This window comes from Urocitellus parryii, chromosome 7 (assembly GCF_045843805.1).
Source record: "Urocitellus parryii isolate mUroPar1 chromosome 7, mUroPar1.hap1, whole genome shotgun sequence".
In the NCBI taxonomy this organism is placed as follows: Eukaryota; Metazoa; Chordata; class Mammalia; order Rodentia; family Sciuridae; genus Urocitellus; species Urocitellus parryii.
Genome location: NC_135537.1, coordinates 168,160,850 through 168,187,824, shown reverse-complemented (window position 1 = coordinate 168,187,824; position 26,975 = coordinate 168,160,850). Strand labels below are relative to the sequence as shown.

The window sequence follows — 26,975 nt, the reverse complement described above, 5'->3', positions numbered from 1 at the left end:
TGGATGGATAAAGAAACTGTGGTGTATATACAGACAATGAAATATTACTCAGCATTAAAAGAGAATAAAAAACCAGGGGTGGGGTTGTAGCTCAGTGGTAGAGCACTTGCTTCAGATGCTTGAGGCCCTGAGTTTGATCCTCAGCACCACATAAACAAATAAAAATAGAGAAAAAGAATAAAATCATGGCATTTTCAGGTAAATGGATGGAGTTGAAAAACATCATGCTAAGTGAAGTAAGCCAATCCCAAAAAACCAAATGCAAATATTTTCTCTGATATGTGGATGTGATCCATAATGGGGACAAGTGGAGCATGGGAGGAATGGAGGAACTTTAGACAGGACAAAAGGGAGAAAAGGGAAGGGAGCGGGTATAGGGGTAGGAAAGATGGTGGAATGATTACCCTAAGTACATGTATGAAGTCACAAATGGTGTTGACTCTACTTTGTGTACAACCAGAGACATGAAAATCGTGTTTCATATGTGTACTATGAATTGAAATGCATTCTGCTGTCATGTATAAAAAATTAGAATAAATATTTTTTTAAAAAAAGAACAAGTATTGGCAAGAATGTGAGGAAATTTTTAACTCTAATGCATTACTGATTGGGCTACAAAACAGTGCAGATGCTTTGGAAAACTCTGGCAATTCCTTAAAAGGTTCAATAAAAACTTTCCCTAGGCTCCAACAATTTCACTCAAAGGTATAATATGCTCTAAAGAAAACATATGTATCCAGAAAAACTTGCATATTAATTCTCACAAAAGCATCATTCATAATACCCAACAAAATTATAACAATCCAAATACCCATCAACTGATAAACATATATACAAAATTTGGTTTTTGCAGCAGGGCATGATAGCACATGCCTATAGTTCCAGTGACTTAGGAAGGTGAGGTGGGAGCATCACTTGAGCCCAAGAGTTCCAGACCAACTTGAAAAATATGGGGAGACCCCATTAAAAAGAAAAAGGTTTCATTTACAAATTTGGTTTGTGTACAACTGGAATATGACATGGCAATAAAATGTGGTTTGGTATACAATATTATTTGGAAATTAAGAAGAAATGAAGTACTGATCTATGCTGTAACACAAATGAACCTTAAAAACATGATGCTAAAGAAAAGATGCCAATCCCAAAATATCATATATTGTATGATTCCATGTACTTAAAATGTCCAAAACAGGCAAGTATGTAGAGACAGAAAGCATATCCATGGTTGCCTAGAGCTAGGAGGGATTGGGGTTTTTGAGAGGTAGTAGCTATATAAGAGTTTCTTTTGGAGGTGATAAAAATGTTCTAAAATTGTGTAATAGTTACACAACCCTGTATATCACTTTGAGTAAACAGAAGAAAGATCTAATACAAACAAACAGATCTTGCTGGATGGAAGCAATTACAATCATGGAACCATGTTGCTATCGTGCTGCACATAGGGAGGCATCAAATACAATTCTTGCCCTCCACAGTTTCCTAAATATCTATGGAAGGAATTAAGTTATCATTATCTCCTTCTAACTTTCAAATCCTTTATCCCACTTAAGATTTCTTTAAATAAGTGACAAAACACTATTTTACAAATGTGTTTACATAATGATTATTAAAGAAAAATTACCCTGGAGCTGGGGATGTAGCTCAGCCCTAGAATGTGTGCTTACCATACACAAAGCCTTATCCCAGCACCAACATATAATGAATGCATGCAAGAATGAAAGAAACAATAAGCTAGGAACAGGAGCACACACCTACAATCCTAGCTACTTGGGAGGCTGAGGCAAGAGGATCGTAAGCTTGAGAACAGCCTGGGCAACTTAGAAAAGTAAATAATAAAAAGGGTTGGGAATGTAGCACAATAGCTCAGCAACTAATCCTAAGAGAAAAGAGTAGAAATACTAGCCATATAAATCACAACATATTTCAAGGACTATAATTTATGTTTTTAGCTTTCTTGTTATGCTAAAAAAAAAAAAAAAAAAAAAAACTCTCGTTATGATTTCGACCTTAAATGTCCCCTAAATCTTATGTGTTGAAAACTTGGTCCCCAGCAGATGGTACTACTGGGAGGAGGTAGGGCCTTAGTTGAAGAAGTTAGGAGTATGCCCCTGGAGGATTTATTGGGCACTCAGCCCTTTCTCTTTCTGCTTTTTGTTTGTTTGTTTTGGTATTGGGGATTGAACTCAGGGGCACTAGACCACTGAGCCACTTCCCCAACCTATTTTGTATTTTATTTAGAGACAAGTTTTCGTCTCACTAAGTTGCTTAGTACCTCGCCTTTGCTGAGGCTGGCTTTGAACCCATGATCCTTCTGCTTCAGCCTCCCAAGCACTGGGATTACAGGTGTGCGCCACCGTGCCCAGCCCTCTTTCTGCTTTCTAGCCACCATGACATGAGCAGTTTTCCTCTGCCACAAGATTCCCACCATGATGTTCTGCCTTGCCACAGTCCCAAAAACAATGGAGCCAGTCAACCATGGACTGAAACCTCTGAAACCATGAGCCAAAATAAATCTTTCCTCCTTTTAAGTTGATTATCTTAGGTTTGGTCATAGCAACAGAAAACTGACTTGAGCATCTCCTTTAGATAAAAAATCTACAAATCCTGGGCTGGGGTTGTGGCTCAGTGGCAGAGCACTTGCCTGGCACATGTGAGGCACTGGGTTCAGTCCTCAGCACCACATAAACATAAATAAATAAATAAATAAAAGTCATTGTGTCCATCTGCAATTAAAAATTACACACACACACACACACACACACACACTGTCTCTAATAAAACACAAAATAGGGATAAGGATGTGGCTCAGCAGTCAACTGCCCCTGAGTTCAATCCATGGTAAGCCCCCGCCCCCAAAAAGAAAAACTGGTGTCTTGAGATATCAACTGTGAGGAGGATCACAAGAAATCACTGAGTTTGTTCTTCTTGTGAATTATATACTTTTGAAACAAAATAACAAACAAATTTATAGCTAATTTTTATATACTATAAAAATTAGTCTCACTTACTTGCATTTCCCAAGTGTGAAAGAATGAGACAGTCCATGAGTGTGACCAATGGAAAAAACTGATTTAGAACAGCTGGAACCAGAGAGATGTGGGAGAGTCAGACAGGTGTGGGAGAGTCAGATAGGTGTGGGACTGAAACTGGGCAAATAAAATTTTATGAGCTCTGGTCTTCTCATCTGTGATAAAAGAGAAAAGACCACCTATCTTAGGGATACTGCAGGGATTATATAAATTAATACACTATCATGTTGTAGGGAATAAAACAGTGCTGGAAACATAGTACTTAATGAAGATTAGCTAACTACTTTTTGCCACTATGGGAGGTCTCTCATGGACAGTCCTTAATACGAAACTTTAACTAACCAAGCTAGTATCAACCACTCTATAAACTGCCAAGCATATATTAAAATAAAACAAGATGCCACATATACAGGCCAAATTATTTAACAAATTACAATATTTAACATTTAACTAGGCCAGGTACAGTGGCACATGCCTGCATTCCCAGCAACTCAGGAAGCTGACACATAAGGATCACAAGTTTGAGGCCAGTCTCAGCAAATTAGTGAGGTTCTAAGCAACTTAGCAAGATCCTGTTTCAAAATAAAAAAAAGGGCTGAAGATGTGGCTCAGTGGTTAAGCACCCCTGGGTTTGATCCCAGGTACCTAAATAATAACTAAAAATAAAAAGGGCTGAGGATGTAGCTCAGTAAAGTGTCCCTGGATTCAATCCCCAGTAGCAAAAAAAAAAGTCTAATTAAAAGATAAAGACTTTGAACCACTCAATCATAAGTGCTAGCTGGGCACGGTGGCACACGCCTGTAATCCTAGCAGCTGGGGGTTGAGGGGCGCTGAGGCAGGAGGATCGTGAGTTCAAAGGTAGCCTCAGCAACAGCGAGGCACTAAAGAAACTCAGTAAGACCCTGTCTCTAAATAAAATACAAAATAGGGCTAGGTGGGTGTGGCTTAATGGTCTAGAGCCCTTGAATTCAATCCCTGGTAACCCCCCCTCCCCAGGGCAAGCAAGCAAGTAAATAAATAAATAAATAAATCTAAAGGTCTAAGACAGGAGCTAAGGATGTAGTTCAGTGGTAGAACACCTGCCTAGCATATCCATGACCCTGGGTTCAATCCCCAGCACTGCAAAACAAATAAATGCTAAGCAAAGATGAAAATTCAGTGCTCTAAATGCATTTCTTTCAATCTCTAGAAGATTATAAATTTCATAAGGGCAGGGAACAGTAATTTTACTCACTAGTATAATTTTACCACAGTCTTATTACATAATGAGTGTTTATAAAGGTGTGCTCATGAACAAATTAATGTTCTTCAATCCTCTGTACCCTAACGTCCTCCATCCATAAATTGGGAATACAACCTAACTTCTTGAGGGAACCCCAAGAATTATCCTCATTCTTTTGTACTTGGGGAATATTTTTTATTGTATACCATTTCATGCTATTTTAAAAATAGTGCTTTCTAAATTTCAGGTTCAAGGCCCAGTGACTCAGAAAGCTAAGGCAGAAGGATTGCAAGTTCAAAGCCAGTCTCAGCAACTCAGTAAGGCCCTGAGTAACTAGGCAAGATACTGTCTCAAAATAGAAAATAAAATGGGCTGGAGATGTGGCTCAGTGGTTAAAGACTCCTGATTTCATTCCCTGGTGTCAAAAATAACAAACAAACTAACTTACGTTTATAAACTGATCTTGTATCCTAGCTAAATTTATCTGTACAGCTTATGTGTACAATCATAAGACATCTAAATAATAAACAGTTTTACTTTTCCTTTCTAATCTGTACTCCCTTTTACTTGCCCACTGGTTAGAACCTTCAGAACATGTTGAACAAAAGTTTCAAGAACAAATATTCTTGATTGCTCTGGACATTTGGCAGAAAGCATTCCATTTTTCACTGTTAAGTATGATGTTAATCACAGGTTTTCCATATATGCCTTTTATCAGATTATGAAGTTCCCTTTTATCCCTAATTAGCTGACAGCTTTTATTAAAAATTCAATCATTTTGAAGTTTGTCAATTTTTTTTTTACTTATCTATTACAAGGTCACTTAGCTTTCCTCTTTTATCCCATTAATATGGTGAATTACCATTGACTTCTAATGTTAAATCAACCCTGAAAATAGGATAAAACCCAATTTGTCATAATGTATTAACCTTTATCCTTTTTACATATTGCTAAACTCAATTCGCTAATATTTGTTAATGACTTTTGTGAGGAGCAGGTATTTTTGTTTCTTTTGTTTTGTTATTTTTTGCTTTGTTTTTGTTTGTTTGGAAACTGAACCAAAGGGTGCATTACCAATGAGCTACATCCTCAGTACTTTAATTTTTTCATTTTGTGACAGGGTCTCAATAAATTGCTCAGAGCCTCACTAAAGAGCCCAAGCTGGCCTTGAATTTAATCATCCTACCTCAGCCTCACTAAGTTGGTGGAATTATAGGTGTGTGCTACTAAGCCTGGGAGATTTCTTTTATCCTAATGATTTTGTCCAGTTTAGCATCAAGGCAGTATTGTCCTCATGTTTTTTTTTTTTAATGAAAAATTGTTATTATTTCTTCCTTAATGTTTGCTAGAACCCTACAGTAAAGCCAGGTACATCTGGACTTTTCTTTCTGGGATGACTTTATTATAATAATCAGTTATTCAGACTTATTTTTCTACTTTACTTCAATTCATTACTATTTCTCTCCTTTATTGAAAATTGCTCTTTTTTTAGCTTCTTAAGGCAGAATCTTGGATCACTGATTTTAGACCTTTATTGTAAAGCTATAAGATTCCCTCTAGGGGCTGGGGGTGTGGCTCAAGCGGTAGCGCGCTCGCCTGGCATGCTTGCGGCCCGGGTTCGATTCTCAGCACCACATACAAAGAAAGATGTTGTGTCTGCCGATAAATAATAAATATTAAAATTCTCTCTCTCTCTCCCTCTCTCACTCTCTCTTTAAAAAAAAAAAAGATTCCCTCTAGGTCTGGGGTTATAGCTCAGTGGTAATACTCATAATTGGTCATCTGCTTTAGACAGACATTTTTCTCACAAACAGCCTTCACGAAAAATTTATGTGAAATATAGGTTTCCGCCAGACCCAGGATGACAAGACCCCTGCTTCTGCACATAGTCTCAAGGTCTCATTGTTTTTACTTTACAGTAGAGCACTTGTCTCTCACATGTGAGGCGCTGGGTTCAAATCTCAGCATATAAATAAATAAAATAAAGGTATTGTGTTCATCTATAATTACCAAAAAAAAAAAAAAAAAAAACCCGTAAAGCACTGGCAGCTGTATCCCACAAATTTTGTTATAGAGTGTTTTGATTTTCATTTGATTCTAAATATTTTCTAATTTCCCTTATGAATTTTTCTTTGAAGGCTAGGAACGTGGCTCAGTGGTAAGGTGCTTTCCTGCAGGGTATAAGGCCCTGGGTTCCATCTTCAGCCCTGGCAAAAAATAAACAAACTTCTTGGACCCAGAGATTATTTGGAAATATATTATTTTACTTCCAAATATTGGGAGATTTTCCAGATATCTTTTTCTTTTTGACTTCTAATTTAATTCTACGTAGTCAAGAGTAGTCTCTACAATCCTTTCAAATTTATTGAAACGTGTTTCATAGCTCAGCATAAGGTCTATTTTGGTTAAGTGTTCCATGTGCACTTGAAAAGTATGAGGGCAGAGTGTTCTATAAATGTCAATTATGTACAGTCCATTGAGAGGATAGTCCAAATTTTCTAAATTCTGATTTTTTTTGTCTGCTTATTCTATTAATCACTGAGAGAAAACATTCCAATTTCTAACTGTGGATTTTCCTATTTCTCTTTTCAATTGTCAATTTTTGCTTTGCTCTATTATTGGATGCATACATATTTAAGACTGTTGTGTCTTCTTGATGGATTCATCCTTCTTTCATGATGAAAGGTGCTTTGTTGCCCCTAGTAACATTTTCCTTATTCTGCAGTGTTCTTTGTCTAGTTATATATATAGTCATTTCAAGTTTTAAATATAAAATTAGTATTGATGTGGATTTATCCATTACTTAAAATTTATATTAATTTTATATATATTTATAAACGTGAATGAAATACAGTGACTTTCTTTGACTCTTGCGCTTGCTCTCTCTCTCTTTTTTTTTTTTTTTTTCAGTACTGAGAATTAAATCTAGGGGAATTCTACTACTGAGCTACATCTCCAGCACTTTCTATTTTTTATTTTGAGACAGTTTCACTAAATTGCCCAGGTTGGCTTCAATTTTGCAATCCTCCTGGCTTTAGCCTACAGAGTAGCTGGGATTACACCACACCTGGCCTGCCTGATTTCTTTAAATCCCCTATAACAGTACAGACTCAATAAAAGTTGGTTGAATTCAACTGCTGAAAAATGTAAATACTACTATTTCAATATGACTATTTTGTCTCTTTTCCTTCATCTATCCAGATACAAGTAGATCAAATAGCTTTTCAAAAGAATTTAATAGAATATTTTGCGTCTTATCCTAGCTGGTGTATCCTTACTCTAATAGAAACCCAGGTAAGTTAGTCTGATGATGGTAAATTGTCCTAATTTGAAGGTTAAATGTGACTGCTAAAGTTAATTAGTATAACAGAAAATATCCTGAACTGGAGGCACTACCTCCTGAAATCAGTTGACCCTTCACATTACATTTTAATTTTACAATTAATCCCTATTAGTCCTCTAGAACCAGACAAAACAGAACTAAATGAACACCAACTATGGCAGCAATTTATGTGATAAAAGTCACATAATTTACCCATTTTTAAAAAATATATATATATATTTTTGTAGATGGACACAATACCTTTATTTTATTTGTTTATTTTTTATGTGGTGAAGGGGATCAAACCCAGTGCCTCACCACTGAGCCACAACCCCATCCCAATTTACCCTTTTTTTACAAAGTTATCACTTATACAGATCACATGCATTACAACAGATGCCAGCACTTTGTTGTCTTTATGTATACAGCATTACCACTCTTCAGAGGACTGAATATTTAAGACAACACCTGATTTCAAAATAGAATTCTAGGGCTACAGATATGGTTCAGTGGTGGTAAAGCACTTGCCTATCATGCTAAAGACCCTGAGTTCAAACCCCAGAACTGCAAAATAAATAGATAAAATAAAATAGAATTCTAGGGCTGGGGATGTAGGTCAGTGGTAAAGTAGTTGGCACTTGCCTAGCATGAGCAAGGCCCTGGGATAGATCCCCAGCAAGCTCAAAAAATAAAATAAGACAGAATTGTTGTACACCAAATATGGATATTCATTTTCTATTATCACTTTAAAGTAAACGTATTCTTAGCCAGGCCCAGTGGCACATGCCTGTAATCCCAGCAACTCAGGAGGCTGAGGCAGGAAAATCCCAAATTCCAGACCAGCATTTAGCAAGGCCTTAAGCAACTTAGTGAAACCTTTCTCAAAACAAACAAACAAAAGGGCTGGGAATGTAGCTCAGTGATAAAGTACCCTCGAGTTCAATCCTCAATACCAAAAAAAAAAAAAAAAAAAAAAAAAAAAAACCAAATGTATTCTTTGGTCAAAATAAATAACTATCCTATATAATTTACCAAATTACATCTTAGTTTTTCAACTTACTAGGCCAATATAACTATTTGCAAAACTAGTTGCAATTCGAGTATTATTACTAGTTCATCTGTAAATGCTAACCAAATATCTAAGATGTCTAAACCCTTTTTCTTGATCTATTTCCCCCTCCCCTGGGGACTGAACCTAGGGCTACTTTACTTACCATTGAGCTACATCCTGTCCTTTTATTTTTTTGGGGGGGGAGGGGTGTTGAACTCAGGGGTACTCATCTACTGAACCATTTCTTTATTTAGAGACAAAGTCGCCCTGTGTTGCTTAGTGCCTCACTGGTGCTGAGGCTGGCTCTGAATTCTCCATCCTTATGCCTCAGCCTCCCAAATGTGCACCACCACACAAGCTCTGTCCTTTTACTTTCTTATTTTTTTTATTTTGAGACAGGGTTTCATTTTAATTGCCAAGGGTCTTGCTAAATTGCTGAGGCTGGCCTCAGAGTTGTGATCCTCCAGCCTGAGTTGCTGGGATTACAGGGGGATTACAGGCATACAGCACTGCCCCAGGCTGATTTTCAGGCTTTCCCAAGACAATAAACCCTGAGGGGAGGTCAAGCTTCAATAAAAGAAAATAGCTTAAACAAGGTGTGGTGGTTTGGACTATAATCCTAGCAACCGAGGAAGGTAAAGGAGGAGGACCACAAATTTGAGAACAGCCTCAGCAATTTAACAAGACCTTGTCTCAAAATAAAAAATAAAAAGGGCTAGGATACAGTTTAGTGGTAGAGCACCCCTGGGCTTAATCCTCAGTACCACCAATACAACAACAAAAGAACATAGTTGCCGGCTTGGTTGTGCACACTTATATTGCCAGCAGCTTTGGAGACTGAGGTAGGAGGATTCCCAGTTCAAGGCCAGGCTCAGCAATTTAGCAAGGCCCTAAGCAATTTAGCAGGATATATCTCAAAATCCAAAATTTAAAAAAAAGGCTGGGGATGTGGCTCAGTGGTAACCATTCCTGGGTTCAATCCCTGGTACAAAACAAAACAAGAACATAGTTTAAGATAATCTAGCAAGTCTATAATCTGTGTGTGTGTGTGTGTGTGTGTGTGTGTGTGTGTGTGTGTATTTTGACATATACTGGAAACAGAATCAAGGAGCATTCTACCTCTGAGATACATCCCCATCCCTTTTGTGCTTTTACTTTTTAGTATTAGGGATTGAATCCAAGAGTTTTTAACTACTATGCCACATTCCCAATACTTTTTTTTTTTTTTTTGTACCAGGGATTTAACCAAAGGGTGCTTAACCCCTGAGCCACACTCCCAGACCTTTTTATTTTTTATTTTGAGATAGGGTCTCCTTAAATTGCTTAGGGCCTTGGTAAATTGCTGAGGTTGGCCTTGAATTTGGGATCCTTCTGCCTCAGCCTCCAGAGTTGCTAGGATTATAGGTGTGTGCCACCACGCCCAGCCAGAAAATGGTGGTTCTTTTACTTTTTTTCTTTCTTTCTTTCTTTTTTTTTTTTTTTACTTTGAGACAGTGTCTTGCTAAACTGCTGAGGCTGGCCTTGAACTTTTGATCTTCCTGCCTGAGCCTAACAAATCTCTGGGATTATAGGCATGTGTCACCATGCCCAGACCATGCCAAAAGAATTAAAGCAGAGGGCTGGGATTGTGGCTCGGCGTAGAGCGCTCCCCTAGCACAGGTGGGACCCAGGTTCGATCCTCAGCACCACATAAAAATAAATGCACCGAAAAAATAAATATTAAAACAAAAAAGAATTAAAGCAGGGACTCTAAACATTTATGTTTACAGCAGCATTATTCACGATAATCAAAAGGTAAACCAGGCATGGTGGCACACACCTATAATCCCAGTGGCTTGGGCTGAGAAAGAGGATCGTGAATTCAAAGCCAGTCTCAGCAATTTAGCAAGTTCCTAAGTAACTCAGAGAGACCTTGTCTCTAAAGAAAATATAATATAGGGTGGCTCAGTGGTTAAGCACCTCTGGGTTCAATCCCTGGTAACAAAAAAAAGGTGAAAACAATCCAAGTGTCCATCAACAGATGGATAAATAAGATGTGGTATTTACTTACAACAGAATCCTAGACTTAAAAAATAAAAATAAAAAAGGAAATTCTGGGCTGGGGATATAGCTGTTGGTAGAATGCTTGCCTTGAATGCACAAGGCCCTGAGAACAATTCCTAGCACCACCAAAAAGAAAAGAAAAGGAAATTCTGACATAAACTTCAACATGGATGAACCTTGATCAAATAAGGTAATCACAAAAGGACAAATACTGTCGGAGGTAACTAGAGTAGTGAAACAGAGTCATAAAAAAAGAATGGTGCAGAGAAATTTATTTCTTCTAGTTCAGGAAGCTCCTACTTAGAAAAAACTTTTGGATATAACCATTGTTGTGGTAGTTTACTTAACACTACTATGTACTCCACACAGTGAACAAACTTAGGTCCTATTTGAAACATCTAGTCTTTCTAGATGTTTAGAAGTAAACAAAGAATGTTAAAAGTAAAAGTAGTAAATAGAACATTTTGTAGATTAAAAAAAATAAGGAAGGAAGGAAGGAAGGAAACAGAATGGAGATTGCCAGGGGGTGGAAATGAGTTATCGTTTAATAGGTATGAAGTTTCACTTTGGGAAAACGAAAAAGTTCTGGACATGGATATTGGTTACAGTTGTATAATTATGTGAAATACACTTAATGCCACTATATGCATAAAAGGCATAAGGATCACAAGCTCAAGACCAGCCAAAGCAACTTAAAGAGGCCCATAAGCAACTCAGCAAGATCCTGTCTCAAAATAAAAAATAAAAAGGTAAAGTACCCCTGGGTTCAATTCCACTACAGAAAAAAAAAAAGGCTAAAATAGTAAATTTATATGTTGTATATTTTACAGTAATATATGGAGCTTCCGAGTATACATGTATGGCATTTTCCCACTGTTACTTTATTCTGCATGATCAACATTCCCAAAAGCCTATACACAAACGAAGAAAATAATATGGCAGATTTTATTCTAAAGAGCTTTCTTCTTGATGAGATAAATATATATTTTTCTTTCTTTCTTTTTTTTTTTTTTTTTGTGTGTGTGTGGTGCTGGGGATTGAACCCAGAGCCTTGTATATACAAGGCACTCTACCAACTGAGCTATATCCCCAGCCCTTGAGGATTTATATTTTAACACCACTACTCATTCTCTGATAGTATTAATGCCTAAATAGAATTTTGGGATTTTAGTAGGGCATGGTGAAATGTACTTAGAAATTGCCAGCCACTTGGAAGGCTGAGGCAGGAGGATCAGGAATTCAAGGCAAGCCTGGGCAATTTAGTCAGACTCTGTCTCAAAATAAAATTAAAAAGGGCTGCAAATGTAGTTCTAGGTTCCATCCCCAGTACTCATCCCCCCTCCAAAATAGTCAAATTATAAAACAAGATTTCCCATGAAAGCCTATCAGGGCATAAACCTGACCAAGAGTAAGCAGCCGATACAGCAAATGATCCTATGACCAAAACCCTCTGGTTCCACACTTTGCTTTTAAAGGATACTCCTGAATGAACCAAACAGAATCAGAGATGGGAAGGTGAATCCTTCTGCAGCCCTTAGTCACCAAGTACTCCGAGAAAGATAAATGTGCCTAAAGTTTAAGAAAGGAATAGTTGGAACTAGAAAGAACCACGTCTCTGGATTAGAGAAACAGGGTATCAGTACTGTAAATGGTCAAACAGAATAGTATAAGAGTGTTTAGCCATGGCTAACATACTATGAAGCAGATTCTACACAAATTCCATTCACCTAATTGTAGTCAGGACCAAGTGAAACCTATCACCAGAAGGGACCTGACAATTTGAGATCCACAAAGAAGAAAAGGACCAACTAAGTCAAATCATTCCTAGACTCATGTTTTGAAATAGTAACTGACTATTTAATTTGTTTTATTTCCCCAGGACTTTTTAAAAAAAATGTTAAGAAATCTTTCAATTTAATTTTATTTAACTAAAAGTAAATAGAAAACAAGAGGTCAAACAAATGACTGCAAATACCAGGAACAATGTCAACGACAATGCCAACCATACGGGAAGGAAAGAAACAGATAAGTAAAAATCACACGAGTGAAAAATAGATATGGATTTTCTACCTACTGTATCAAAGGAATTCATACTCACTTTGTGACTTACATAATGTTACTGACTGTAAAAAAGCAAAATAAAGCCAGGTATGGTACTGCATGCCTCCCAGAAACTCAGGAGTCTGAGGCATGAAGATCACAAATTCAAGGACAGCCTCAGCAACTTAGTGAATCTTCATCTCAAAAGAAAAAAATAAAGGCTGGGCACAGTGGCACATTCCTGTAATCCCAGCAGCTCGGGAGGCTGAGACAGGAGGACTGCAATTCAAAGCCAGCCTCAGCAATGGTGAGACGCTAAACAACTCACTCAGTGAGACCCTGTCTCTAAATAAAATACAAAATAGGGCTGTGGATGTGACTCAGTGGTTGAGTGCCCCTGAGTTCAATCCCTGGTACAAAAGAAAAAAAAAAGAAAACTAAATGAGAGCTAAAGCTATAGTTCAGAGATAGAGCACTTGCCTGGCAATCCCCAGTACCACAAAAAGAAAAAAAGAAAAAAAAAAGAAGGAAAAAAAAAAAAGAAAAAAAGGGCTGGGGACTGCAAGGAGCGGTGATGCATTCCTGTAATCCCAGCAGCTTAGGAGGCTGAGGCAGGAGGAGCATGAGTTCTAAAGCGCCCCTGGGTTAAATTCATGAAATCCTAGCAACTCCCCCCCCCCCAAAAAAAATTACTGCACCAAAATCTCTAAGGCAAGAACTCAGAGATATAACTACAACTCAAAACAAAAAGACACCCAAAACACTATTATGTCAATTTGAGGGGTTTTGCCGATTTAATTCTATAGGAAAAGCTTTGAAACTGAGTTGAATTTAGGATGTGTAGGGGTGTAGGAAAAGAAATAAGCCAAAACCTAAAATCTGCCTCAAAAGAATGTGAAGAAGACAGCCTATACTTTATTTAATAGTTTAATTAATTAATTACTTTTGGTAGTGGTGTGGTGGTGCAGGCCTGTAATCCCAGCAGCTGGGGAGGCTGAGGCAGGAGAATCATGAGTTCAAAGTCAGCCTCAGCAACAGAGAGGTACTAAGCAGCTTAGTGAGACCCTATCTCTAAATTAAAAAATACAAAATGGGCTGGGGATGTGGCTCAGTGGTTGAGTGCCCCTGAGTTCAATCCCTGGTACAAAAGAAAAAAAAAAAAAGAAAGAAAGAAAAGTAAATGAGAGCTAAAGCTATAGTTCAGAGATAGAGCACTTGCCTGGCATGTATAAGGCCCCAGGTTTAGGCCCAGAATCACAAAAACAAATTAATATATAAAAGTAAGAAACCCACAGGCTATTCACTCAGAATAAGAGTGACTCAGAACCAGTGGCTCATGAGCTTGAGGTAGGAAGATCATGAGTTCAAAGGCAGCCTCACCAATTCAGTTGAGACCCTGTCTCTAAATAAAATATAAAAAGAAGTAGGGATATGGCTCAGTGATTAAGTGCCCTTGGGTTTAATCCCCAATACCAAAAGAGTGACCCAGGAAGAAGCCAGCTCTTGTGAAAACTCAATGGATAGTTTCATCCAGAGTAGATAAATTTAAAGGGAAAATAAAGGAAGTGGTAGACAGGTCAGGAGAAATTGACCTACACTACCAAGTATGAATCAACTGAACACTACCAAGTATTCAGACAGGGGGAACAAACAGAACACAGAAGACAGGATTAAGAGGCAGAAAAAGAGCCAGGGTATAAGTCAGTGGCAAGGCGCTTGGCTAACATGCAGGAAGCACTGGGTTTGATCCGCAGCCCCACGGGGAGGTGGGGGATTAGAGAAAACACAACGAGAAGATCTAGCATATATAAATGATGTGCCAAAGAAGAAGAAAGAATAAAGCAGAAGAAATATGAGAAGATAACAAAGAGAAAAATCTTTAAAATGGGCACCGAAAAAACAGATAACCCTTGATAGAACAGTACTGACTAAAAATAAAAGGCAGTACACTGGAAGCCAGAAGAAACAGCACGCTGAGAAAAAGTAATGGACAACTGAGAATTTTTTTGGGGGGTGGGGGAAACAATACTGAACCCCAGGGTGTTCTATCACTAAGCTAAATCCCCAGTCCTTTTTGTTATTATTGTTATTTTTCTTTAAAGACAAGTTGCCCAGGTTGGCCTCAAACTTATCCTCCTGCCTCAGCCTCCCAAATCATTGGGATTATAGGTATACCTACAATGCCTGGCCAGCCTACAATTTTAACAAAATACTATTCAAGAATAAGGCCAAAATAGTCAGGTGCAGACAGATCACAACTATTCAGGAATCCCAGCTACTCAGGAGGCTGAGGCAAGAAAACTGCTTGAGTGTAGGAATTCCAAGCCAGCCTGGGCAACACAGTGAAACGTCATTTAGGGGGAGGGAAAAAAAAAAATCAAGGCCAAAGTAGACATTTTTAAGCAGATAAAATAAGGATATCATCACTGGTAGATCCACAGTATCTATTCCAAAGAATATATTTCAGGCAAAGGAAAAAGTACCCACAAAAAAGAATACAGAATCAAGTGGCAAATATGTAGAGCAAGCTAAATGAACACTGCCTATATAAAATAGATTAAATAATAATCTGTGGACTGATAAAATGTGTGTGTAAATATGTATATGTGTATATACATATACATATATATTTTGTAAATATATGTATATGTGTATATACATATACATATATATAAAATATATGTGTGCATACACACACTCACACACACACAGACACACACACACACACACACAAATGGGCTATACCTGGCTTTTTTTTTTGCATTTTTCAAAACCATGAAACCGCCAGATGCAGCAGCACATGCCTGTAATCCCAGCTACTCAGGATGCTGAGGCAGGAGAATCCCAAGTTTGAGGACAGCCTGGGCAACTTAGTGAGACCCTGTCCAAAAATAAAAAACAAAAGGGATAGGGATGTAGCTCAGTGGCAGAGCACCCCTATATTCAATGCCCACTGCAGGTGCGGGCAGGGGATCATAAAATTATATAACACAAAAAGTGAATCCTAATATAATTAGACTACAATTACTAAAAATGTATCCATATTGGTTTATCAATTTTAACAAATACTCCACACATAAGGCAAGATATTAATAAAGGGAAATGGGAACCAGGTAGAATATGTAGGAACTCTGTACTATCTCTACCTTGATTTTCTACCCAAAATTATTCTAAAAACTAAAGTCTGCTACACACACACACACACACACACACACACAAATATAAAAACCAATAGCATGTGAATTGGGAAAGAAATAGGTGAAATTTATTCTACAAGAGCCTTGACTGACCAACAGGGCAAAGGTATTGATTAACATCAATTTTTGATAAATTAAGTATATATGCTATCACTTCTGAGGTAATTAATTATAGAATAGAAAGGATATAAGACTTTGAAACTAGAAGAGGTAATGGGGAGCCTGTAAAGCAAAGGAGTAACATTATATTATTGTTTTTAATATAACTGGTAGCTGGACATGGTGGTGCACACTTATAATCTCAGCGACTTGGGAGGCTGAGGCAGGAGGAACACAAGTTCAATGACAGCTTGAGAAACTTAGTGAGATCCAGTCCCTAAAAAAATAAAAAGGTTCTAGGGGTGTAGCTCCACCATAGAGCATCCCTGGGTTTAATCATTAGTACCATGTAAAATAAAATAAAATAAAATAAAAACAGAACAGAAATATAACTGGTAGCAGTTTAGAGAAAGATGAATTAGGAAGGAGAAACTGACCAGTACAGTTTTGAACGAGGTAGGTCTGGATCAAGGCAGTAGCAATGGTGGCGGAATTAATGGCATAAGAAATTCAGATTACGTGAATTTCAGAGACATGAAGCCAGCATTGAGGTGAATGCCTGTGATCCTGGCTACTCAGAAGTCTGAGGCCAGAGGATCACAAGTTCAAGGACAGCCTCAGTAATGGCGACTTAATGAAATGCTGTCTCAAAATAAAAAATAGAAAGGACTGAGAAGGTAGTTCCATGGTAGAGTCCCCAGTACTAAACTGAAAGCATTAATGGTACACATCTGTAATCCCAGTGGCTCGTGAGGCTGAGGTAGGAAGGTTACAAGTTCAAAGCCAGCCTCAGCAACTGTGCAAAGCACTTAGCAACTCAGCAAGAACCAGTCTCTAAATAAAATATAAAAAAGAGCTGGGTACACTGGTGGCCTCTATGGTAGAGCGCTTGCCTAGCATGTGTGAGGCACTGCGTTTGATCCTTAGCACCACATAAAAATAAATAAATAAAATAAGGGTATATGTCCACCTACTTAAAAAAAAAAAAAAAGGATATTAGGGATGTGTGGTCCTGGTACCAAAAGAAAAATCTGAATTTGAATTCAAAAGCATCAGTATAAGTGTGAACTATTTTTCAGCATTTATTTACTTATCATTGTCTAATATATATTGCACATAAAATACTTGAAACAAAAAATACATATAAAATAGTTAAATAATTTTTAAAACATAAATAAAAATGGAGCCAGGGGACATGACAACTCAAGAGGCTGAGGCAGGAGGATCACAAGTTCAAGGCCAGTCTCAGCAACTTGTTAAAGCCCTAAGCAACCTAGTGAAACCCCATCTCAAAACTTTGTTTATTTTTTATTTATTTATTTATTTTTTTAATGTGGTGCTGGGGATCCAACCCAGTACTTCATGCATGCTAAGCAAGTGCTCCCTACCACTGAGCTACAACAGCAGCCTGGGTCTCAAAATTTTTTTAAAAATCATAAAAAGGACTGAGGATGTTCAATCCTCAGTGCCTAAATAAATAAATAAATGGCATTGGTATATTAAAGAGCTAACACGAGATATCTAGTAGAGATTAAACCCAGGGCCCAGCACATGCTAGGCAAGTTCTCCTACCACTAAGCACGTATATTTCCAACCTAAATGTACATTCTCTTGACATTTTTTTTTTTTGTACTGGGGATTTAACCCAGGGGGCGCTAAACCAGAGCCACATCCCCAGGCCTTTTATTTTTTATTTTGAGATAGGGTCTCACTAAGATACTCAGGAATACCCTAATTTGCTGAGGCTGGTTTTGAACTTGTAAATCTCCTGCTTCAACTTCCTGAGTTGCTGGGATTACAGGCATGTGCCACCACATCTGGCCTTCTGCCAGTCTTTTGAGGTGGGCCTTGGAGTCCAGTGATTGTAGTCTTACACAAACTACACTTATAATACATAATCAATAATTTCCAGTTTCAATATCTTTAAAGAGTAAAATGAGAACTTAAAAAATACTTATTAAAGTTATAAACGAGGGGCTGGGGATGTGGCTCAAGTGGTAATGTGCTTGCCTGGCATGCGCAGGGCGCTGGGTTCGATCCTCAGCACCACATAAAAACTGAAAATATTAAAAAATTCAAAAAAAAAGTCATAAATGAAAGTCTTTCATATTAAAAAAGAGAATTATAAGTGCAGAGGGTATGTGGCTCAGGACAGAGCACATATTAAGCATGTAAAAGGCCCTGGATTCAATCCTTCCCATCAAAAAACATAAACACACACACAGTGTTGTGTATATATGTCACCTTTCTATGGCAGTTAACTCAGTTTCATAAAATACATCTTTTTTATTTTTTTGTTCCAGGAACTGAACCTATGGATGCTTAGCCAATGAGACACAGCCACAGCCCTTTTTTATATTTTATTAGAGATAATGTCTTGCTGAGTTGCTTAGGGCCTTGATAAGTTGGTAAGGCTGGCTTTAAACTAGGGATCCCCCTGCCTCAGCTTCCTAAGCCGCTGAGATTATGGGTATGCGCCACCATGCCCGGCTCAAAAAATAAACCTTTCATTTCACTATCATATTTATTGGTTTATGCAACTCTAAAGCTATGTAATTACAATACAAATCCAGGGTGTAATAAAATGATCCTTGGCAAGTCTATATTTCCTCTAGTGGCAGCAATGCAGTGGGCATCAAGCAGTACAGCTTATAAGAAGAGGATGGAGAATGTGCTGAATTGCTTAAAATACAAATTTGTTAACCAATATTATAAGTTCAAGGCCAGACTCAGCAATTGAGCAAGACCCTATCTCAAATAAAAATTAAATTAAAAAAGGCTGTGGATGTAGCTCAGGTATAAAACCCCTGAGTTTTATTCCCTGTCCCTTAAAAGAAAATAAATAAATAAATAAAGTTGGGGATGTAGCTCTATGGTAGAGCTCCCCTGGGCTCAATCTCTAGTACCCAACCCCACCCTACACACTAAATTTACTTCTTATTGTTTCTGCTCTTCCTGGGACAGTACTGGGCACATAGCAAGTTCTACAACTATTTGTTCAATGAAGTATAGTTAACAGTACATGCAAGGTCGGGATTCCATTTCCTTCAGTCTTCAAAATCACAGAGACTACCTATACTTAAATTTCCAAAAGGGAACAGAGCAAGGAATATAAACTGTAACAGGTCCTGATAGAAAACATATGAATACAAAATGTAGACAGTTTCACATTACCAAAAGTGAATAATCCAGTGCTTAAAAGATGGTATCTTATAAAAGAAGTAGAATAGCTCAAATATCAGGTCAATAAAAAAATGAAGAAGTATGTTCACAATCCAATTTAATCTTATCATGTCAAAACTAAGAGGGGCAGGTCAGGTGGGGTGGTGCATGCCTATAATCCCAGCGGCTCAGGAGGCTGAGGCAGGAGGATCAAGAGTTCAAAGCCAGTCTTAGCAAGGCACAAGGCAGTGTATTTTGTATTTTATTTAGAGACCCTCCCTGTCTCTAAATAAAATACAAAATGGGGCTGGGCGTGTGGCTTAGTGGTTGAGTGCCCCTTAGTTCAATCCCCAGTACTGAGCGGGCGGGGGTCGACAAACTAAGAGGAGCAGGTATACTAGGGGCATGCCTGTAATCCCAGCAACTCAAGAAGCTGTGGCAGTAGGGCTGGGGATGTGGCTCAAGCGGTAGCACGCTCCGCCTGGGATGCATGCCGACCGGGTTCGATTCTCAGCACCGCATACCAACAAAGATGTTGTGTCTGCCAATAAATAATAAATATAAAAAAAAAAAAAAGAAGAAGCAGCTGTGGCAGGAGGATTGCAAGTTCATAGCCAGCCTGGGCAATTCAGGGAGACCCTGTCTAAAAATTAAAAAACAAAAAGACTAGAGATGTAGCTCAATGGTAGAGCACCCCTGGGTTCAATCCCTGGTACTGCCAAAAAAACAAACAGGATGGTTTCTGGTTTTCCTAAAAAATGGCAGGTAGAGAAGGAAAACAAGCTGCCATAGATGTCTCAGTGCGTATTAGGCTTCTTTCCCATCCTCAACCACAAACAACAGAAAATATCAATATTTTAAACAAAAACCAAAGCCCCAAACAAATGAACTTTTGGTTTACCAGTTATATGAAATAAATATGCAAATATAGAAATTAAAGGCATACAAATGTACTATATAAGAAAATAAAAACTTGCAAATAAAAAACGTAAATATAAATAGTAAGTATCTTAAATATAAGTAATAAATGTGGTGGTTTGGCCATTTCATTTTAGCCTAAGTTTTGTGAAGTATTTGTAAGTTTAAAAAACTTGGAGCATTATGACAGAAGATCTATAACAACTAGGAAGTTCAAAGACTGCAGCTACTTATAAAACTCTTGCCCTTGTCCACTAGAAAAGAATCCACAGGGGCACTGCCTTTCTTCCTTCTAAGTACTGAAAATGTTATGAATAGTTAGGAGAAACTTAAGAGCTAGTCTGTGAGGCTGCACCAGTCCCACTAGATGGCACTATCACAAGCAAGTCACTCTGCTCTCCCATTTGAAACAGCAAAGGCTGAAATCTCTTGTTTTTTTTTTTTTTTTTTTTTAAAGAGAGAGAGAAGAGACAGAGAGAGAGAGAGAGAGAGAGAATTTATTTTTAATATTTACTTTTTAGTTCTCAGCGGACACAACATCTTTTGTTTGTATGTGGTGCTGAGGATCGAACCCGGGCCGCAAGCATGCCAGGCGAGCGCGCTACCACTTGAGCCATATCCCCAGCCCTGAAATCTCTTGTTGATCTTAGCTGAAAAGCTCCCCAGTACCAAAAAAGCAAAAAACAAACAAACAAACAAAAAACACTAAATAAAACTAAAACTGTCATCTATAGTGATATCCTTATTGGGAAGCTATGATCTGTAACAATAAATTCAAACCCAAGAGTTTCTCCAAAAGCATCCTTTTACCCAGTCCTTTTTACTTCCCCTCTCCATTTCTAATCAATGGTCTGATAAATATGTCTCATAGGCAACAAAATTCATATAAAATGGATATTTTCTTTACCTCTTCCTAACTCTGCAAATTACAGATACTACATTTTTTTTTCAAGTTTCTTTGTTCTGGAAAACAATACTCTCCTACTAGTCCCTGAATAACATTTATTGTGATAAATACACTATGACTTGAACATCAAAATAACATACAATTAATGGAATAAAAACAACAGGACTTAGAGGAACTTCTCTCTCCACAGAGAACATCTTTCTCTTTATGTTAAAGGTATAACTTCTTATTAAGCAGGATACTGCTTTCAAGTCTTCTGACACCTTAGTTCCATGATTCTAAATTGGGTTGAAGCAGCAAATTCAGAATACCCTCATTTCCGTTACTTATGCCCCACTCCATCAAAAGTATTCTTGGATATAGCCATCAGGAGTCTAAAAGCAGAAAGAAAGAAAAACATCCTAACAAAAACCAATGAGTTTAAACTGCATACAACTCGAACACCAACTTTCTAATTTACTCAATAGGGAACCAACTGAATATATAGATTTGGATGTAAGCCTTATGCCAAATTCCCATGTCAAAAGACACATCAAAAGTCATCAATAAGAAATCAACTGAACCATGGATCAATTTAATATCCAAATACACTGCTCATTTCTATCTGAAGCTACTTCACCTAGGTCAGAGAATTTATGTCTATCCACATGAAATTCAAAACACAATGCTCAAGAGTAGCCACTCCAAAGTGCCACCAAAAGTCAAGTTATTTAATTAAAGTGGCAAAGAAACCAAAAATGTGTAACAAATCCTGGGTTCCTAAGCACCTTGTCACAGCTCTAATGCAGCTCTCATCAAAATATCATCTCTCCTCAGAGACTGGCGTTCTCTCTTTGCACAACGCCTAGAATACTATAGGCACTCAATACCTACTGAATAAACAAAAACTATAAGTTTATCCCAGAGCTCACCAAAACTGTGTGATCCATCAAAGAAGTTATGTTTTCCAACTATAAATCTTAACATTCACTTCCCTGAAGAAGCAACTAACCAAAGCATGAAACCTAAGTTACCTTGAGATAAAACTTCTTGGAAAACACAGAAAGAAATGTATTATATTGGTTAAAGATCAAAAATTCACATATTCACGTATCTCAAGCCTAAATAATCTAACAATCATGGGTCAGTGAAATTTTTAAATAAAGCATCATACATACATACACACACACACACTCTTTATATATTGCACTAAAATCATGCCATGGGAACAGAGGGGCGAACTGGCAAGTACATAGGATATGAAGGCAGCCATAGCACTGTTTGACATCTCACCTGCCCATTAATGGGGCCTTGAACTTATTTTACACTCCCACAACAAAAACAAAAACAATGAAAAGGAAGGAAAATAAGAGGAGAGAGAAAACAGTCTGGGTTGCAACCAGGAGGAATCAGCTAAGCTGCAGAACTGAACTGAAAGATTTCAGAGAGTAAGATTCTTCAATGCTATATCATATAACTACCCAGTAAAATCAGTGTAATAAAACTAGGCAAAGCCTTGTAATTATTTTTTTTTCTGAGTAGCTGAGAATTTTTAACAAAATATGGCATAAATTCTAGACACACATTCTATCAGTATCCTTTTAACAAACCCTTCAAGAAACTTCTCCTGTATTTGAAGGGGGAAAGAAGCATATACTCCCATGTAGAACACCTTCAAATACGCTATTGGAAAGACTGGCAGGATTTAAAAGTTCAATGGAATCATGAGACAAATTTTCCCTGCACCCATCAGTATGTTTCACCCAAACTGCTCTTAATCATTTTTTAAATGTGTTTACATTAGACTACCAATAGTGTTCATCATCTTCATTTTACTCACCTTACTAACACCAACTCCAGTAAACCTGGCCTCTAATAATTCCTGCCGTCGTGGGTCCAGGCTATGCAATTCTTCCATCATTTCTACTGAAAAAGAAAAAGTAGACTGTAAAAACCATGAAAACTAAAATGTGAGGAAAAGTTTTATTACAACAAAACTCAGAGCAGTTATTTGATTTAGTAGAGACATATGGTAAACCTCAAAATAAAAAAATAGAGCATAAAAGTAGTTAACTATAATGCACTGCACCAAATAATTATTTGACATTACCAATATATTCAAAGTTCTATAGCAGCTTGGAAGTCCTTATCTATGGGGGCAACTTACTCTTATCCCAATAAAGAAAAACTACAAACCATTCATACAACATCTGTAAAAGTAGTAGAAGGGGAAAAAAAAAACATGGATGAGGCAGGGTGGTGGCACAAACCTGCAATCCCAGCAACTTGGGAGGCTTGCAAGTTCAAAGGAGGATTGCAAGTTCAAAGCCAGCTTCAGCAAAAGCGAGGCGCAAGGCAACTCAGTGAGACCCTGACTCTAAATAAAATACAAAATAGGGCTGGGGATGTGGCTCAGTGGTTGAGTGCCCAAGTTCAATCCCCAGGACCAAAAACAAAACCAACAACAATAAAACATGGATGAGCTTGCAAAAAGAAATTTACCTCTAACAACCTTTGTATCTTTGAATTCTAGCTAAGTATTTTCAGATATTTCTTTCCCAAACACACAGGAACTAGTTCTTAAACTAAAAATATGAATCATTAATAATTTCAAAATACGGCATGAATCAGAAGCTACAAATTACTTCAAATAACACTATTATGTAGCTCCTTTCTCTGAAGAGCTCACAGTACCTCATGAAAAAAATGAATTATTTTATTTTAAATTTAATAGACAACTAAGGTAAAATCCTCAACTTGCATTCACTCAGGAAATTAATATAGCTCCGTAACAATTTCTTTACAAAATCTTTTTCTGACCACTCCCTGAAGCAGTGAGTTTCTCTTCACTCTGGACATCTGCTTTTAGCACTCCTTCCAAGCAGGGAGGGGCGGGAGGGCACCATTTTTAAACTCCTTCCTTGACCAATTAACGCACAGGCTCCTTTGAACAAATGTGTCCATCCTTTGCAAGAGATCAACTCTTACACGATGCACCGAAAATCTTTAACATTAAAAGTGGGAAAGGAGTATGTTATCACTACACGGAACCCCTTCAAACACACTATTAAGCTGTTATTAGAATGATTGGTGTGATTTTAAAGTTCACAGAAAACATGAATCAAATATTCCCCTCTGCAATCTAACAACTCCACAATTTCCAGTAACAGCCCTACAAAGTCCTTCAGTTTCGTTTCCCTTCCTGGAATGAGAGCATGGGGCAAAGGGGAATGAAAGGGTGACAAGTTAAAGTTTCACCCACACCTAAAAGTGCAGGTTAAAAAAGGAATTAAGAAATTCTCAGAAGGGTAGAAAATCATCTTTTTTTAAAAAAGAAAGACGGAGATTGAATGAGTTTTCCCTAAGTAGGTAAGTGCCCTTCCCAGCGTCTAGCCCGGCCCTAATCGGGTCGGAATCGCAGAGGTTGCAGTCTCTCCCCAACCCCAAGGTCTCTCGCAACATTTCCCAAATCTTCATCCCCAGGCCTGGCCCAGAAAATGACGCCCCAGCGGTTATTCCATTTAATGTCAACTCATGTTAAGGAAATATCCACTCCGACTCATTCCATCGCGGCTTTGGACAGGGATCCTCCCCGCAGCCCACAGCCGCGAAGCAAAACCGATGGGGCCTGGTCGCGGCGCCCCTCACTGGCTCCAAACTTTCCCCAACTCCAAGCCCACCTGTCACGGAGGGAGGGAGGGCCAGCTCTCGGGGGCGCCCGGGAGACTGCCGAGGCCTCCAGCTGCCGAGGCGCCCCCTCTCTCTGCCGGCCGCTGGCCCCACTCCCAGGCCTGGGCCTGCCCCATCTTCGGCCCGGCCCCTCGGCGACCCGCAGCCCTCAGGGAGTCCCTCCCGCCTCAGCGCCGTGGAGATACGGCCCGGCGCGGGTCCCGGGGTGGGCCCGGGTCGCAGCCTCCACAGGCCGAGGGGGTCTCCGGGACGGTTAATGCCCCAGGCCCAGCGCCCTCCCCCGCCCGGGGCTCAGCCTCTCACCTGCCGCTGCCGCCGCCGCCGCTCCACGCTTCTCCCGGGAGGGGCCCCGACCCGACCCGGCTGCGGCCGCTCCGCTTTACCCCTGGGCAGGCCCGGGGCGGAGCCGGGGCCTCTCCTAAGCGCCGCAACCCCCCGCCCGGGCAGCCGCCGCCGGCGCCCGGCTCCACGAGAGGGCGGGCGGGGGAGGGGGTCGTGGAGGCCGCAGATCCCCGGGCTCGCGTACAGAGCTAGGCGCCTGACGCGGGCCCGGGCCCGGGCGGCCGCGGGGGGCGAGGGACCGGCCTCCTGGCGCCGGACAAAGGCCAAGGGAGGCGCAGGAGGGCCCAGGCCGGGCTGGGAGGTGGGGGCCCTCTCGGCCGGGGGCCACTCGGGTGCGGCGCGGAGGGCGGGGGGGTCGGAACCGCTGGTGCCCAGGGCCCGCCTCCGGCCCCTTAATCCGGATCGGTTCGGTCCGGATTAGTAGTGATCGGTGTAAACACACTAGTGAAAGCGCGTGTTTCCTCGCGAGATTTGCACGGCTGGGAGGCAGGGGGGGGTCCTGGGGGGGTGGGGGAAGCGCCGACAGTGGGGGAGGAGGAGGAGGAGGAGGGAACGAGGAAGGTGGGGGGGTCCCCGCTGCCCCGGCGCCCCGCCTCCTCCAATCAGCTGCCGGGCTGGCGGGCAGGGGTTAACCAGGGGACCCCGCGTTGGCTAAGGAGGCCGCGCCTGGCCGGACGACTGAGGGCGGGCGACGGGCGGCGCCGGCAGACCGGCCGCGACGCGAGGGGCGGTCGGGCGGCCCCGGGTCGCCCTGCGTCCCGCCGGGCCCGAGTCCGAGTCCCAGGGCCCCCACCGCCGTCTTTGTGTAACCGGCTCCCGGGGCGCTGAAGGGACCTCGCTGTCGGGCTGGGCCCGTGCCCGCTTAATCCTTGATCTGCACAAGTTTGGATGAGAAGTGAGGTTGCTCTGCCCAGGGATGAATTTGAGAGGAAGAAAGCCCTTGAGCCGGCGGACCCAAACCGGACTTCCAGGAGACGCCCGGCTAGTGAGTTCGCTGTGCCCAGCGTGTTCCCGTGCTCGCTGGCCCGCCACTCTCCAAAACCATGGTCCCTCTTCCAGACCCCAACCAGACGACCCGGAAAGCGGGCCGCACTTGCCTTACACATACCTGGTGGGCAAGGCGTCTCCAGGGACAAAAGGTGCTCTGGGATCGGAGAGAAGCCCCACCAGGATGCTGCCCTCCAGAGGCAGGCCACTGCCCTCAGGGGACACTCTCCGGCACCCAAGGGAAGGTTCCATTTCAACCTCGGATTAAAAACAAGGCCCTCCGGGTACTTGGGGAGGGGGGTCTGATAGTAAGTGCTAGGATGGAAAAACTGTCTCCTGAGGAATGAGGTAGGGTGAGTTTTTGTGCCCAAGGTGGGCTTTCTGCATGGGAAAGGGTTCCCTCTTTGACCCTCAGCACCAAAGAAAAAAATACACTTTCTTCATTGATTTCCATGATTCAAAACACTGACTTCAAGTGCGGCTACCCAACATTTTTTCTCTGATGCTTCTTTGACCATGTGACTGAAGGACTACCAACAAATCACAAGGGGAAAGTTCAGACCTTGAACTTTTCCAGGGCTAGGCAAGTACTCCAAGTGGAGTTTCTGCGCTTAATTCTTTCTTACTCCTAATTCTTCCATAAATTAAGAGAAAACAGACTTGAGAAATGGGGAAAGAATGGCAGTTTACTTTTTGTTAGTTCTCCAACCTTCCAAAATCTTGGGGTAAACTCAAGCCCTATGGAAAAACTGAAACCAGGAATCATTTTCCTTATTGTCCCAGACTACTTGGAAAGTTATATACACATATTTCTGATAATTCTTTGAAAGGCAGAAGGAGAATATCAGCTGCAGAGGTTGGGGAAAAGGGCAAGGTGGAGAATTGAGTACAAGCTCCGCCCGATAGAGCAGGAGAAGCAAAGAGGGATATTGTGGGCCTGCTTCCCACTGCAACACCAAAGGAAAGCAAATGAGGCAAGCTCTTGCA

The 26,975-nt window shown here is 40.1% G+C and overlaps 1 protein-coding gene across 1 annotated transcript in view; it reads right to left on the bottom strand.

Annotated features, from left to right (window-relative positions):
- Tlk2 (tousled like kinase 2) overlaps positions 1 to 25,414 on the bottom strand; it is a 114,775-nt gene extending 89,361 nt beyond the window's left edge. The window contains exons 1-2 of the mRNA XM_077801451.1: positions 24,963 to 25,414; positions 22,810 to 22,895 (exon numbers count right to left, since the gene is read on the bottom strand). Of these exons, the coding sequence (XP_077657577.1) occupies positions 22,810 to 22,890 (81 nt within the window). The 5' untranslated portion in view covers positions 22,891 to 22,895; positions 24,963 to 25,414. The remainder of the gene's footprint in view (positions 1 to 22,809; positions 22,896 to 24,962) is intronic.
- Between the last annotated feature and the right edge of the window lie 1,561 nt (positions 25,415 to 26,975).